Raw genomic sequence first — 16,105 nt, forward strand, 5'->3', positions numbered from 1 at the left:
ACGGACACAGCGCCTGCCGTCCTCCTGGAGCTGGAACTCGGGCCGGCACTGGCAGCGGTGCCGGGTGGCCGTAAGCTGAACGCAGTGGTGCTGGCAGCCGCCATTGCCCAGAGAGCAGGAGTTGATGGCTGGAAACATGGGGAAGAGCCCAGATCAGCCCAGGAGCGTCCCAGCTAGCAGTCCCCACCCTAGCCGGCACGGAGAAGGAGTGGCACAGCCACCTCCTCCTGCAGGCCCTCCAGGACCCCTGGGCCAGTCTGAACCCCCCCGCCCAGCTGCTCTTGTCTAGCTCACAGGGCTGGCTTTGCTTTCTCTGCCCACGTACAGGATACGCAGGATCATGGGCGATTCTCGGGATCCTGCAGCCCCAGCTTGCCCGAGGGCTAGACACAGAAAAGACCTGCAGATGGCCCCACCTAGGCAGACATCCCCCAGCACAGCACACAAACGCACGGGCTTCTGAGGAGACCAAGAATGAGAGTTTGGTGTCCAGGCAGGCTTCCTGGAGGAGGCAACTGGCTGGCAGGGGGAATGGGAGGCCTAGGCATCTTACTTGGTCCTCAGGCCAGGGCAAGGGACAGGAATGGGGGCACCATGGGCAGCTGCTATGGGTCGCAGGCTTGGCCCCAGGCTCCTGAGGGACAGAGCAGCTCCTGCCAGCCCCAGGTGGGGCCATGCCTCACGCCTGACCTCACAGTGCCCACGTCCCCAACCGCCCTTCACATGCAGACCCCTGCAGGGGATGACAGAGGGATCAGGTGGGCCCAATGGGCGCCTGTACCCTCAGCTGGCCCCAGGATGCAGGATGGCGAGGGGCCAGGCTGGGCACGCAGGGTGGGCGTTGGGCCTCCACCAGAAGCAGCAGCCAGCTCCTCGCCGGGGAGTTGGTGACGACCCCGTCCCTGGCAGTCGCCTTGTGGTTAGAGAGAGAGCTGGCCTGAGCTCAGAGGGAAGCCACAAGAACGCGCCGTTGCCTGTGCCCGGGTGGGAGGCTGCTTGACGGTGGCCTGTGCCCAAGGGGAGCCTGAGCCCCGGGACTAACACGCCGGCACTCTTGGGGGGGTTACCCTAGATACCTGGGGGCACCTCTTGGGAGGACACCACCCTCCCTGGGAGGTGGTGGCTTCGGGATGAGTTTGGGGAAACTATTGACTGTCACTGCACAGGGGACGGGAAGCCCAGTCTCCCCAAGGGTCTGAGGGACCAAGGGGGGGGGACAACGGCAGGGTGGGAGGCAGCGGCAAGCAGGGAGAGAAGGCTGCATGCTGGGGACAAACACAAGGCCTCCTACAAAGCAAGCTGGTTTAAAGCCCACGGTCCGCAGTACTGCCATCTCCCACGTGGGGAGCACATGCTGGAAGCCCTCTCCTAGGGCAGAGGCTGCCCTGGGGCAGGACACCGGGGGCGGCAGCGGCCACTCTGCTCTGGGTCTCGGAGCACATGCGGGAGAAGGAGCCCAGGACAAAACAGAGGCAAACCCGTCTGCCTCTGAGTCCCCCGACTCCAACATCCTGCCCCTAACCCTGTCCTGAGCACCAAGGCACAGCCTGCCTCACCTGAGCCGGCTCTGCTCAAGCCACAGCCATGCTCCAGAGGCTCTGGAGAGTGGCCTGAGCTGGCCCCACATTCCTGGGGGCTCTGTTTATTTGCGTTCACATCAGCAACCCCATCCCTGCTTGGAACACGTAATCGGAACCAGAAGCCTGTTCTGGCAGGCACAGAGGGGTGCAGAGCCCAAGCAGAGGAGCTGGGCAGAGAGCTTCCCTGTTAGCCCCTCCAGATGGGCAGAGACCCCAAGATGCACCTGGGGACCACCAGGCACAGCCCCAACGGAGTCCACTAGGGACGGGGGTGTTAGGGGCCAAGGTACCCCTGAGGCCTGTCTTCCCGCCCCCTCCGCCCTGTACAGCTGACACGGCAGATGCTCCCAAGCTGTGCTCACCAGGGAGCCACGCCCTGTGTCGTCGCACTTCCTATGTGTTGGATTCCCGGAAGGCTGAACCAAACAGATGTGCTCCGGGGTGCTGGCCATGCAGCCCAGGAGGGGCTGGCTGGTGTGTGACCAGTGTCCAGGGCTGGCAGGCATCTCAGGCCCCTTGGGCCACTGTGAGATCTGGCTGTGGATGCACAGCCCAGCAACTTGGCCCAGGGAACAGTCAAAGGCTCGCGCCTGGCTACAGCTGTGCAAATGGGACCAAGCTCAGACTTGAGCAAAGGCCAGGACAGGGGATTTGCCTCCACAAAGGGGACAGAACCTGACTGTGCTCACATAGCCTCACCTGGCCTACCTGCAGACAGACACACACTCAACAACATGCTATTTTCTCTTTCATCTCTGCTGTGATATCAAAACAGTGTTTTCTCAGAGGGAGAGGGTCCCCGCCTGGTGAAGGTTTGTTGATGGATGTGAGCCATCCTGCCCAGGACTTTGACAATCCCACAGGACGTTTGTGCCCTGCTGACCTGGGACTCTTTCCCAGGACCTAACCTAGGTCCCTGCCCATGTCCAAATCAGATGAAACCAACCGTTGTTGGGGGCATTCTGCATTATGGACTGAATGTGCCACCCCACAAATTCGTACATGGAAGCCCTCCCCCCCAGTGTGTGCATATCTGGAACCAGAGTCTTTATGGACATAATTAAACTTAAGTGACGGCATAAGGGTAGGGTCCTGATGAAAAGACTGGAGACTTGAGAGAGCTGCTCAAACCCTGCCATCCCCCTTCTCCTCCCCCACTCTCTTTCTCTCCTCTTCTCTCCCTCCAACATAGCAGGAAGACGGCCGCCTATAAGCAGTCAAGGAGCCCTCACTAGGAATGGAATTGGCTGGCACCTTGATCTGGGACTGCGAGCCTCCAGGACTGTGAGAAAATCGACATCTGTTGTTTAACCTGCCCAGTCTGGCATTTTTCTAAGGCACCAGAGCTGACTGGGACACCTCAACTCTCCAGTCTCCCAATTCTAGGATGCGGCTCCAGCTGGGAACTTGCAGTGTCCCGAAGGGCTGGGCTGCAACACCACCCTCTGCCAGCAGGAGTCGCCACCACACGGGAATCCCATTGAATGGGAGACCTGAGCTCTGTAAAGGAGCTGGAGTCTCCCGGAGGAGGAGAGAGCCCAGCCTGTGACACAGCTGTGCCTGTGTCAGCCTGCTCTCCACCCTCAGGAATGTGGCACTCCTGGCGAAAGGCGCCGCTTGCGTCTGGAGCACATTGGCCAGATTCGGGGTTTGGACCCAGGCACTGGCGCCAAGGGGCAGGCATATCAGGTAGGCCCTTGCCTCTGGGCTGGTGAGCCGAGGGCTGCACCGTAGCAGGGCTGCGCATGTCGGCCAGCCACGTGCCAGCCCGCTTCCACTCAAGCCTCCCAACCCAGTGGTCCAGGGCTGGCTTGGGTGGATCTGGGTCTTGCTGGTCTCATGAGGCTTGGGAACCACTGCCCTCAGATTGGTTGCTGTCCAGATCCAAGCGTGGCCCACCACGTGTGGTCAGTGGTCACCCGCAGCCTTGCCCTCCAGGAAGCGGTCTGTTGGGACAGGGCCAGGATGGCAGGACAGGGGCCATATCCCTGTCTCCCACATTTGGACTCCCGCTCCTGGCCCATTGCCTCAGGCCAGTCCTGCCCTTGAATGGAGCCTCCTTGCTGCCTGGGGACTGGGGGGCACAACTCAGAGACCATGGAAAGGTCCTCCATCACTCACATGGCACAGACCATGACACAGAGCGAGCACCAGGCAAGCACAGCTCCTCAGCATAGGCACAGGCAGTCAAGCACCCAGACGGAGGGACATGCCCGCCACCCCTCCACAGACCCATGCTAGGTGACCCCGAGGCCCAAGCCCTGGCAAGGCCCCTACCCTGGCAAGAACCAGATCCCCCTGCCCAGCGTCCACCTTCTTAGTGGCCAGCTCAGCCCATGCCCCACTGCAGTGGCTGAGACCAACTGGCCAAGGTGAAGGGGGGGTTCCCTGGAGACAAACACCAGAGGTGCTGTCAGCCTTTGAGGGCACCAGGCACTACTGGGGAACAGGGGGCAGCAACTGGACCCAAGCAGATGGAACCATAGGAGGCCAGTCAGAAGGGGCCAGCCTGGGCACCTGGAAGACCCGCTTGGCCCCACTGCCCCCCTGAAGAGTGTCTGACCCCATGGGGTCACATGAACATCATGCTGCTTTAGCTTTCCCAGAGCACTTAGGACCATGTCCTGCTGTCCCTCGATGGTACCCACCAGCCTTGCCCACCAGAAGCCACGTCCCCAGCGGGCCTTGCCCATCTGGTTAGGACAGCAACCTGCTGTCTACCTGGTGCTCGACACCTGCACACTGGGCCAGGTCAGAAGGGGGAAAACGCCAGCCCACCCCAAGGCTTGAGCCCAGGCTTTCCCCACCCTTCCTCCACCTCCACAACAGGCCCAGACTTCACGTAAGCCCTTGATCTGACCTCCCAATGCTCACAGCTTGAACCCGAACGGGGTACCAGCTGCCCTGTATTCCCTGCTCAGCGGTCTCTGGCCGGGCCCCCGTCTGCCCGTCATCCCCAGCCCAGGTCCATGCCCCACCACTGCACCCAGGCCCCCGCTCCCCTCAGCCTGCACCTCTGGGGTTCTGGACTTGGTTAGGCCAAGGCAGGCATCCTTCCATGCCCAGGGTGGTTTCATGGGACATCAAGGGTTGCCAGCTGGGCTCAAGCCAGGCCTCCTCCAGCCCCGAGGCTGGAAAGGCAGACTCCCCTTTGCAACTGCAGCCTGTTTCGGGGTCTGGAGGAACCGGGAAGTCCTGGCAACGCTGCATCTGTGGCTTTGCATGGAGCAGCCCTGAGACAGCCCGGGCGGTCTGCACATTTCTGGCCATGTCCCCAAGACACTGCCAGCAGCAACCTCGCCCCAGGCCCCCATCAAGAAGGTGCCAAGGGACAGACTGGGGTCCCGTGTAGCCCCTCACCACCCTGATGGGGAAACCCAGGCCTGGGGAGGGAGGGGTCCATTGAGGCACACAGCACACTTGTGGTAGAACCAGGCAGACAGGCAGAATGGGAGGGGTCGCCTCGAGCAGTGCTCACATGAGGGCCCATCAGATGCTGGAGGCGGAGACTCAGACAGGGGAAGCCAGGCCACTGGGGATGTGTGCAGACAGCAGAATCCTTCCTAAGGTCATCCCAAAAGCCAAGGGGCAGAGCCCAAGGGGCGGGGGGACGGAGAGCCCACCTCCTCCATGGAGCTGGCCCAGGAAGCCTTGTCCACAGGGACCCTAGTCTGCAGGGACCTGCTGCTGGGCAAGCCAGTGACATCTGAGGTCCCTCAGACAGGTCCTAGGAGTGTTGCTTGACCCAGGGGATGCAAGGGAACAGCCATGTCCGAGGCCAGGGTCACAGGTCAGTCAGGTCAGCATCCCAGACAACAGGACCAGTGTCGTGCTGGCTCAGAGAACCCAGGTTCACGGAGGTGGAGGTCCCAGTGCCAGGTGTTAAATCACCTGCAAGATGTCATGGAAAAAACCTAGAAGGACGCTCAGCCAGACCACTGTCCTGGGCAGGCCCTACCTCCACAGCTGGAGAAGGCCCCTGGGGTGAAAAGCAGGCCTGCACTGACCCTTGGGCCCTGCTCTGCCCACCCCAGAGGCTGGGGGACATGCCCAGGAGGGTGTCCGGGGCAATGCAGAATGCAGCATCCTGGGACTTCTGTGGCCAGGCAGGGAGACAGGGCCTCAGGCACCATGTCTCACAGTGTCCAAGCAATGGCAAAATTCGTTCTGTAAACTCTCACTTTTAAGAATGGAAGACTTAGGGCCAGCATGATGGCTCACATCTGTAATCCCAGCACTTTGGGAGGCTGAGACAGGAGGATCTCTTGGGCCCAGGAGTTCAAGACCAGCCTGGGCAATATAGCAAGACCTCGACCCTACAAAAAAAAAATCAAAAAATTAGCCGGGATTGGTGGCACACACCTATAGTCTCAGCTACCTGGGAGGCTGAGATAAAAGGACCACCGGATCCTGGGAAATCAAGACTGCAGTGAGCTCTGATTGCACCCCTGGGCCACAGTGAGATCCCAACCCCCCCACCCTCCCCAAAAGAACAGAAGCCCTTTTGTTTCATAAATCTGTAAGATCGTCTGGAAGGGAAGGATGTGTGGAGGGGCATTTCCTGCCCTCAGATTGGAGGTGACTTCAAGTGTTTCAAGGTCCCCTCATGTGTTTCAAGGACCCCTCATGTGTAGCCTCCTTGGGGTCTTCCCAAATGGCTCCTAGCCCTGGATGTGTCTATACCCTGAGAGTCCCACCCCTACTGGGAAGGATTGACATGTCCCTGTGGGCACCATCTCCATCCCCAGCCTCTCTAATCCTCACTCCAGACTGGGGTGGGGAGGTGGAAGCCCAAGACAGGCTCAGACCTGCAGGGGCCTGTTCCTTGGCTGCCTGCAAAGCCCCAGGAGAGATCCCAGTGCCCTCCCCCCCAGGAGGGTCCCAACAGGTGCCAGAGGCGCTCTGAGCAGTGCCTCCAGCTGGGCACCTGTCCCACAGCTGGCCCATGGGGGCGGAGGAAGGACTCACTGCTGATCACCTACCGAGGTCTGGGTAAACCAGACAGTGAACCAGACAGTGGCCTCGCCCCTCACTCCCTGGGAGTCCCCTGCTCAAAACCCTCAAAGTGTCCAGGCAGCCTGGCACAGACCAGGTAGTATCCACCACGGGGCCCAGGCCAAGCTGTGGCAGGAGACCCCCCGCAGGGCAACCCTTAGCCAGGACCTGAGATGCCCAGATGTGCTGTCCCCATCCCAGGCCAGCATCTGGTCCAGATAGGTCCCCCGGCAACAAGAAGGGGCTCCAGACAGCAGGGCACCCTGGGACGCCCCAGATCTGCCAAGAAAGAAGCCCCAGGAGACCTCATGTGCTCTCTGGGAGCTTCTCGGGTCCCCACAAGGACTCAGGTGGACAAACCCACACCAGCCCTGCACACTCCCAGGAGACCTGGGAACCACAACATGCTTCAGCTTCCAGATGCATGGAGGGAGATACCCCCACGACAGAGGACATGCAGGACAAAATGCCCTGGGGAGCACAGGTGCCAGGGTGGCCGGGGTGGTGCCAGGCAGGGGTGGCCTGAGAACAAGTCTGACCCTCATTCGGCCCCAGGTTACCACCAGGGGACTCAAGGAAAAGGACCCTAGCCACTAGAGTGTGCCTATCATAGTGAGGGTCACCACCCCTTCCCAGGTGCTGGAACCAGGGCAGCAAGCACCAACCACCTCTCCTGGGGTAAAGGAGGCCTCACAGCAGGAAGCTCGGTGGAATCCTTGCTGGGAGCTACCATCAAAAGCAACAAAAAGTGACAGTCTGAGGTCGCAGCTCTGCACCCAGATTAATACCTGTATAGACAACAGCACTCAGGAGACAGCCTGGCACACAGGCATGTCTCACCTGGGCCTTCTGTGGGGGTTGGCAAGGTGGGTGCCAGCACCCCAGAAGCTGCAGAATCACCTGGGAGCCCCCACTCAAACAGGGTGCATGCTGTTGGGGGTGACAGACTGCAAGGTCCCAGCACCCCTGCCAGGCTGTGCAGACCCACCCAAGGCCCTGGCGTCTGACCCGGAAAAGGCCCTTTAATAGGAGCATGGTCCACAGGCCCAGACTTTGTCCCATGTGTCCCCTGCCCATGGGGGCATCTCCCTCACACATCGGGAGTTCCTGGGCAGACAGTTCCCAGGTCTCCTGGGAGTGTCCAGGACTGGCGTGGGTGTGTCCCTGGCACACAAACTCTGCCCAGGAAAGGCTCCTGGTGGCAAATCCCAGAAAGCCACAGGGCAGTGGGTCCAGCACTGCCAGGGTGGGGTAGGCAGGGGACTCTCCCAGTCGATGGGTCCAGGCTACCCTGAGTAGCCACCGGGTCACTCCAGAGCCCTGCAGTGTACACCTCCCCTCTTCTTCCACCCTGTCCTGTCCCTTTCCAGGGAAGGCCACCATCAGCACAGCTGGTGGACAGGAAGGCTAGGGAGTGAGTGTCCCCGGCCCTGGGGGCCAGATAGAGGGTATGGGGAAATGGGTGCCTCCCCCACCCTAGACTGGTCCCCAGGGCAGCCTTCTCCAAGAAGGCCCACACCTGAGAGGAGGGCTGAGGGGTGGACAGCCCCCCAGAGCCACCTCTTTCAGAGGGCCTGAGGGGACCAGGCGGCCCGAGGCCAAAGGGTCCCTGGTCACGGGCTCCCAGAAGCCCCCCCAGCAGGCAGTGGGCTGGGGCTGCACCCCCACCCTGCTTGCCCTGAAGTACATCACAACATTCCTGCATCTGTTTCTACTTTCCAGCCCAGGGAAACTTTACGGGGCAGCCGCCTGGCTCCCTGCGGTGGCTGGGACGTGTGAGTGTACGCCGGGCCCCCCTGGGGCTGGCGTGCAGCCCCGCCACATCGTCAGCAGAATAGGAAGGAGGCCGCTCGGAGTCAGCCGGATCCCTGCTCTGGGTCTCCAAGGTGGAAAGAAGGGATGTCCCGGTGCCCCCGAGAACGACCTCTCAGGAACCCCAGAGAGGCCAGCAGGAGGGGTCAGCCTTGTCCCTGCCTGAGGCACCTGCATCCGGAGGCCAGCAGCGGGGCACCACAGGGTGTGGCAGTGCTGACTGCTTCTCACCCGGGTTCCTGGGCTCCAACCTCCACCCTCAGCCTGCTCCTGTGCCTTGGGGTCCTGGCGTGCCCCTCCATCCCTTTAGCCCTCCCAGCTGCAGTCACCGTCTGTGTCCCCAGGCCCTCGGTCCCCAGGCCAAGAGACCTGCAGAAGAAGCCGGGGCCCAGTCCCATTTCTCTGTCATCCCTTCCCCGCCTGCCAGAGCCACACCTCCTCCGGGCCTCGAGGCTGAGGTGGGGGCCCCTGAACCTGAGAAGGCTAGCTCTGCAGACCAAGAGCCGCCTCACGCTGCCCCGCCCGGCCAGGCCTCTTCAGCCAGCCTCTCCCAACACCCAGAGAGCAGCCAAGTCTTCCTCAAGTCTGGGGGCAGCGCGGCCAGGCCTGGGCCCTGTTGACTGACCAAAAGAAGCCACCACAAGCCTGGCTGCCACCCTCACTCTGAGTCTGCAGCCCCCATCAGCCAGGCCTGGACACACGGGATGGCCACAGCCAGGAGCCAGGCAGGGTCCCTGGTGACACTCACCCAGGCAGGTCCTGCCATCCGCGTGGAGCCGGAAGCCGGGCTTGCACTCGCAGAGGTAGGAGCCTGGGGTGTTCACGCAGCGGTGCTGGCAGCCGCCGTTGTGGGCTCGGCACTCGTCCACATCTGGGGGGAACAGAACGGGTCAGCAGCCGGGTGCCCACCAGACCCACCCCCAGGTGCTGGGGCCATGAATGCGGGGCCCCACGAGCCCCTCACTCGGCTTGCCAGAGCCAGAGCAGAGGAGGCCGGGCCCATCCTCCTACCACAGCCTCCTGCTTCGGGTGTGGGCCAGAGGTGGGGAACGGCTGAGAAAGGGGCCCGGTTCCTGGCGCCTTTCAAGACAGAACCTGGGCCCAGGCTGATTTTGGAAGTCCAAAGCTAAAAACGTGCTCAGGGCAGTGCCAACTGCTCTACTGGGGCCCATGAGGCCCAAAGGAGAAACAGACAACTTCAGAGAGGACCCTGCCCAGGCTGGGGGGGAACATTGTAGGGGGGGGCGCGTGGTGCTGGCCTAAAGAGCAACCCCCCAAATTCAGGTGCATTGAGAACTTCCGAACATGGACGTGACCTTATCTGGAAACGGTCTTTGCAGACATACTAAGTCAAAGATGGAGACGAGATCGTTCTGGAGAAGGGCAGACCTTGAGTCCAGTGGCAGGTGTCCCGATGACAGACATGGAGGCCACAGGAAGGGAAGGCAGACATGGAAGTAAGGTGGCCACTAGCCACGGATGGCCAGGAAGGAAGAGGCCAGGAGGCCCATCCGCATGGGTTTAGAGGGAGCACAGCCCCTGAAAACTCACTCAGGCTTCTGGCTTCCAAGTAGAGAGACGACATTTCTGTTATCATAAGACACCCAGTTTGCAGTGTTTATCACGGCAGCCCCAGGAAATCGACATCAGTGGGGTCGGCCTGGGGTCTCCACGGACCCACAGGCTCCTCACACAGGAACCCGGGAGGGCAGCTCCGCCACATCCCAGGACAGGAGCCCCCATCTGGGCCTGTACCCTCCCCTGCAAAGTGCTGCCCACCGCCCAGAATCAGCCCAGGCCCCCCAGATCACCCCACCCAAGGGCAAAGGGGGTTTAGAACTATGCTCATCTGCAGTTTCTTATCCCAAGTGCCCCGAGTAAGGGAAGCTGGAGAGAGGAGAAGGACCTGGGGGCAGGCTTCAAATTCAGCAGAGTCCCCTCTCAAAGAGAGAGAAGGGGGATGGGGGACAGATAGCTGGGCAGAGGAGGGAGTCAGGGAGGCCTAGTCTTGAGGCCTCTTGCACTGCCTGGACTTTCTCAGCCTGGGGACAGGCCACAGAGAGCAGGGCGGCAGCCTAAGGCCAAGGACACCCCAAAGGGCCCGCCCACCCCTGCTCATCTGCAGTTTCTTATCCCAAGTGCCCCGAGTAAGGGAAGCTGGAGAGAGGAGAAGGACCTGGGGGCAGGTCCCAGGCATATCACTTCCAAAGGACACCTCCCTCACAGGACACACCACCTGCTCCTACCCCACACTGTGGCTCAGGCCACAGGGAAAGTGCTGATAGGACCGGCCCAAGAGCCCAGCAGACCCCCAGGGGCCAAGCTGAGGGCTGGGGGGCTCCAGAGAGCCTTCCCTTGGGATCCTTCCAGGGCTGAGGCCCTGAGGGCTGCACCCCACACCCCAGACCCCACTACCCCCTTCTGCAGGAACACAGCAGCGGGAGGGTGCAGTGGGAAGGTCCAGCAGGAAGATGGCCTGAGTTGCCAAGACCCCGCTCCTCCCTCCAGGACCAGATCACCAAGCCAGGCCTCAGGGAGTCCAGTGACAAGGCAAACAGAACAGCAGAGAAGTGGGAGGCAACAGGATTCCTGGGACACCTGCTGCACAGCTCCTGGGCTAACCCGGGACAGGAGTCCAGCAGCTGGTAGGCCACTGCCAGCCGGCAGAACACCCAATACACACAGGCTCTCGGAGCCGCCGCGGCGGGAAAGAAACCAGTGGTGGGCACAGACAGGGCTGCACCTACCGGCACTGCACAGAGAACAGTCCATGAGGATCTGGAAGGATTCGAGGGGAGCTCTCCTGGGGGCCTGGGGGCTTCTGAGCACGGCAGTGACTTTGGAAGTGCTAGTAATACCCGGGCCAGAGAACAAGAATAACGTGTGGGCAGCCCCGACCACTGGGAGCCACCAAGAGACACAGGCAGGAGGGCAGCACTCAGGCAAGGACAGAAACGGGAGCCTGGACATGGCGCCAAGTCCATGCCTGCTGCTCAGGCCAGGCGGCACCTCCGATCCTTCAACCTCACCAACCTGACCAACCCCACGGCGGGTTCCTGGTCGAAGAGAGGAAGGGGCCACTGAGGGTCTCATGGAGTGGAGAGACAGACACACAAATGCTCCTTGTGTGGCCAGGATGACAGTGGAGACCTGACTACTGACTGTGTCCCAAGAGGGATGTCCCAAAGTGCCAGCAGAAGATCTCCACTCAGTGTGGCTTGCTGGGAGAAAACGCTGTGATTGCAAGGGTGAGTCCTCCACAGCATGGGATACACGGCTGGCCGGGACGCCTCGCTCCCAGGGCTACGGAGCCGAGGTGCTTCCGACTCTGCTTAACAACCTGCCCAGCCCACAGGATCAGCTGTGACTGCCAGGGCACCCTCTAGCCCCACCCCGACCCCATGAGAACGCTCGCCTTCAGGGTGTCCATCCTAAAACCCCAGTCATCTGAGCTCTGTTGAGGGTGCCGACAGCGAGGCAGCAGAGGGGGAATGCTCTTCACAGCTGTCTGTGAAGACAGACCCCGGCCACCAATCACAGTCTGGCAACGCAGAAGTGACACAGACAGCCCCAGGAGGCCAGAGTCTCTGCCTGGGACTTCGAAGACCACCCAGAGGATCCCAGAGTCCCTCCTCAGCCCCAAGGTTGCCTCAGGGGGAGCCAGCAAATGAGATTAAGGGCCATTGTCTGCTGTGAAGTCACAGAGCCATGGCAGCTTTCCTCAGAGAGAGGCCAGGAAGGCTTGAGGGAAGAAGCCTGAAGACAAAGGCTGAACCGGTCCCCAACTAAGCCCCATTGAGGCTCCAGGAACCCAAGGCCCGAGGATGGGAGAGTCAGCTGGGGGGATAGATCCACCCCCGCTGGATTGTACCCACTGGAGGTGCTCAGGGAGGAGACCCCTTCCCCTGGGCTCAGACCCTTCCAGCCAAGACCTTGAGAGCATCTCCAAAAGGTAACCCTGGGACCACATGGAGCACAGTGCAGGGCATGCGTTGGTTCACAGTAAGCAAGTCCCGATCAGTTCTGTAACATCCCAGCTCTCTGCCGTCACCCTGGCCTCTCCCCAGCCTCCTTGGCTAACCAGGTGGCTGACAGAGCAGCCGTCGGAAAGAGGACTGGAACTCGGAGTCACCTTCAGAGGCCTGAAGGCTGTGTCACCACCTGGCTCCCAGGCCAGTCTGAGAAAGGTGGCCCAGCCTGCAAACAGCTTCCTGGAGCCCAGGAGGAGTGAATGTCCTTGGGCCAGCCCAGGAGCCCTGTTGGCCACAGAGATGCCTCAGGGAAGGACAGTCTGGGAAGAAGCACACAGTGGGCCTGCTGGTTCTCCCTGCTCACACCCACCTCCACATGACTGCCGGCTCCCGTCCCCCTCCTGTTGCATGGACAGGAACATTTGGACCCCAGCATCCCATCCCAGGGCTCAGCCCGGCCTCTCCCAGCCTTGGTTCCCTCCAGAAATTCCATGCCTCCCACACACAAAAGCACAAACCCTTCCGACCCTGGCCAAGCCCTTCCCACCCCTGACGCCACACTGCCTGGCAGTGAGGGGTGGGACTGCCAAGGTGGGGGGAGAGGGCTCCTGACAGCGACCGGGGTGAAGCACTGAGGCACACCACGCCTTCCGGTGCCTGCTGTGTGCTGTCCGCCAGGATCAGCATCTGCACACAGCAGACCAGTTCAAGGCCGAGGGATTTGGGGCCTCCCTTGGGGGACAGAAGCCTGCTTATGGGCGGGGAACCTGGCCAGACGACCCCCTGCCGGGGTCCCCTCCAGCTCTGAGATCTCGGCACTTTGAACAGGGCAAATTCCTTTTCTAGAAATGACTTCCGCCCAGAAAGCAAGGCAGGAGCGAGTTGCCTAAGGCTACCCGCCTACCCCAGGAGTCACACATGACACTGGGCAGAGCTGCTCTCAGATAGTTCCTGGGGCCCTGCAGGTGCCAAGCCCTCAACCCTGGTGTGGCAGTGACCTGAGAATCTGAAGCCTCAAAGAGGGTGTAGTGAGCTGAATAACGTCCCCCAAAGATGCCGTGTCTTCATCCCAAAACCTGCCACGGCAAAAGGGCCCTTGCAGATGGCAGGAAGGATCTCAGGATGGGAGGGTGCCCTGGTGTACCCGGTGACCGCAGGTCCTTATAAGAGGGAGGCCAGAAGGCCAGAGTCAGGAGATGAAACATGATGAAAGACGCAGTCAAGGAGGGGAAGAGGCCACGCTGCAGGCTGTGGGGGCGGAGGGGACACAAGCCCAGGATGCAGGCAGCTTCCACGGCTCGAAGGGGCAAGAAACCGCCTCTCCCTGGGGTCTCCAGCAGGAACCAGCCCACCCACACCTCGACTCTGGCCCACTTCAGTCTCTGACCTCCAGAACTGTCAGGTGATGGATCCAGGTTATTTGAAGTCACTGTGTGGTGATTTGTTACAGCAGCCACAGAACTGGACATGGAGCACATCACTATGTCTCAGGAATCAGAGAGACTCAGACCGTCCAAGCTGGAAGTCCGGGGCTCCCAACCGGCTAGGCCAGGCCGGCCTCCTGACTCAGAGACCTTCGGAGACTCAGTGTCCCTTGGAGACTGGTTGCATGGCCTGACTGACTGGTTGCATGGCCGTCTGCCCCTCTGGAAGCTGGACTCCCCGGGTCCCTCCTCCCATAGGCCTGTGCCTGAGGCCAGGACCTGCTGTCCACACACAGGAGGGGCTGGAGGGGTCACACGGAGCCTTGAAGTGGGTCAGAATCCCGACACACCCCAGAGAGCAGTGTTCCGACGCAGCCCAGGCACCCGAGACTCTGAAACTCCGGCAGAACGGCCGCTGTCCTGAGCATGCACAAGGGGCTTGACCCCCAGGTGGTGTAGGTGCCCCAGGGAAGAAGAGCCTGAGGGCCCCATGCTTACCTGTGAGAATGCGGGCAGGAGACCTCCCCATTCATAACAGCCTGGCCCAGGGGCAAACCTGCCCAGCCCAAGGCCAAGCCCCAAGGCCAAGCCTCCTAGGGGAGAGGAGAGGCCAGGGTCATCCCAGGCAGCTGTAACAAGCACCCAGGAGGAGCCATGTGGCTGGTGGAGCTGATGGGTTCTGAGTGTGGCTGTTCTACGGGACAGCTGGGCCAGGGTCCACTGCTGCTCTCGACTGTGGACTTTGGCAGCCATGTGACAGGATCAGGGCACACACTGGCACACGGTGACATCACCGTGCCAACGTAGGCAGGTTCCCCTAGGAACCTGCCGAGCTGGGGGCTGGTGGAGCCTCGGGGAGCCCATGATGATGCCATTGAGAGCCCATGGACCCCTATCAACCATCACCCGAGTCCCACAGCGGCTGGCTGGGAGCACACGCCAGGGAGATAGGCCAGGATGCCTCTGCAGAAACCACCCGAGTTAAGCCTCTTCTGAAGCTTGCCCATACTTACAGGGAACTCAGAGCTCCCTGAGACCCTGCCAGAAAGCTCTGCTCAGGCACGGTTACCAAGTTCAGAGCCCTGCTTTGCCCCACATGTGCCACAAGGTCCTTACCCCCAGGAGTGCACACCATGACCCACTGGCCTTCTTCTCTCTCTCCTGACAGCTGGAGCAGGGCAGAGGCTCTCAGCTCCCCAAAGTGTAGCCGCGCCCAGCCTCAGGCCTGAGATGCTACAGTCTTGGGCCTCTGTTGGAGTGACTGCGCCCACTAGGCCTGTCTGAGCCAATGAACAGAAGAGCTGCTTACCTGGCAGAGCCTGGGCCCCACCTGGGCTAAATGACCAAGCCGAGAGCCACAGGCAGCCCCAGCCCCAATGAAGAGCCTGGGTTTGGGGTTCTGGGTGCTCTCCAGGCGGGAGAGAGGCTTGCCATAGGCCACTGAAACAGCTGAGCAGAGGCCACATCTCTAATGACCTCAGGGCACCCACTGGCCCCCTCCTCCCCCAGGTGATGGAGGTGGTGACTCACCAGAAGACACACACACCACACACCCTCCTTGCATTTCTGGGGATGCCCAGCTGTAAGCCCTGGACCCCAGGAAGCTCCAAGGAACCACCTAGATGGGGCTGGCCCAGTAGAGCGCCAGATATCAGCTGCAAAGAGGGGCAGGATAGACGGAGGATGGAATGCAATCTGCTTCCCACGGCTACTGGGGTCCTAAAGTCCAGAGCCCCTCAGCTGACCCTGCAGCACCCTCAGCTGCTCAGCCCATGAGGCTTGGGAGGGAGCAGAGAGAACAGCACCTGCCACATCCACACTAACAACCCCAAAGGGGCAGGGCTCTTGGGACCCTGAAGAGGGAGACAGCTCTGGGGCACCCAAGGGCCTGTCTCCAGCAGAGTTGCCAGCGCCGTGCAGGGGACAGCCCTGCACCCCCGGGCAAAGGCAAAGGGGTGTTTTTCAGTCCTGCGGTCAAGGGACCTGTGAGTTCAGCCCTGAGAAGGGACAAACGTCTGACTCCTCCGGGCACACGGGCCCTGCCCCCGCCCTGCTCTCCAGCCTTGCGGGCAGCGCCCTACAAAAACTTTAAAAGGAGGGAACAAAGGGAGCGCGCCGCGGAGCCGACACCCCGGTCTCCCCGCCCTGCCCCGCTCGCCCGGCGCCCACCTGGCCTCTGGTCACCAGCGCCCACGGCGTAGCCGGCCTGGCCCAGGTGGCACGGGTAGCAGCCTCTCCAGAGGTAGCGGTAGTGCGTGCCCGCGACGCGCGCCAGGCCCCCCAGGAATCCGAGGCACCAGAGCGCGGCCAACCCAGGGCTCCG

At 61.5% G+C, this 16,105-nt stretch overlaps 1 protein-coding gene across 1 annotated transcript in view; it reads right to left on the reverse strand.

Annotated features, from left to right (window-relative positions):
* Window positions 1–16,105, reverse strand: part of MEGF6 (multiple EGF like domains 6) — a gene marked incomplete at its 5' end in the record, with an annotated part of 105,481 nt that overhangs the window by 24,269 nt on the left and 65,107 nt on the right. Inside the window, 2 exons of the mRNA XM_021707582.1 lie at window positions 3–128; window positions 9,136–9,258. Of these exons, the coding sequence (XP_021563257.1) occupies window positions 3–128; window positions 9,136–9,258 (249 nt within the window). The remainder of the gene's footprint in view (window positions 1–2; window positions 129–9,135; window positions 9,259–16,105) is intronic.

This window comes from Carlito syrichta, unplaced genomic scaffold (assembly GCF_000164805.1).
Source record: "Carlito syrichta isolate Samal-C Ts95f unplaced genomic scaffold, Tarsius_syrichta-2.0.1 Scaffold120529, whole genome shotgun sequence".
In the NCBI taxonomy this organism is placed as follows: Eukaryota; Metazoa; Chordata; class Mammalia; order Primates; family Tarsiidae; genus Carlito; species Carlito syrichta.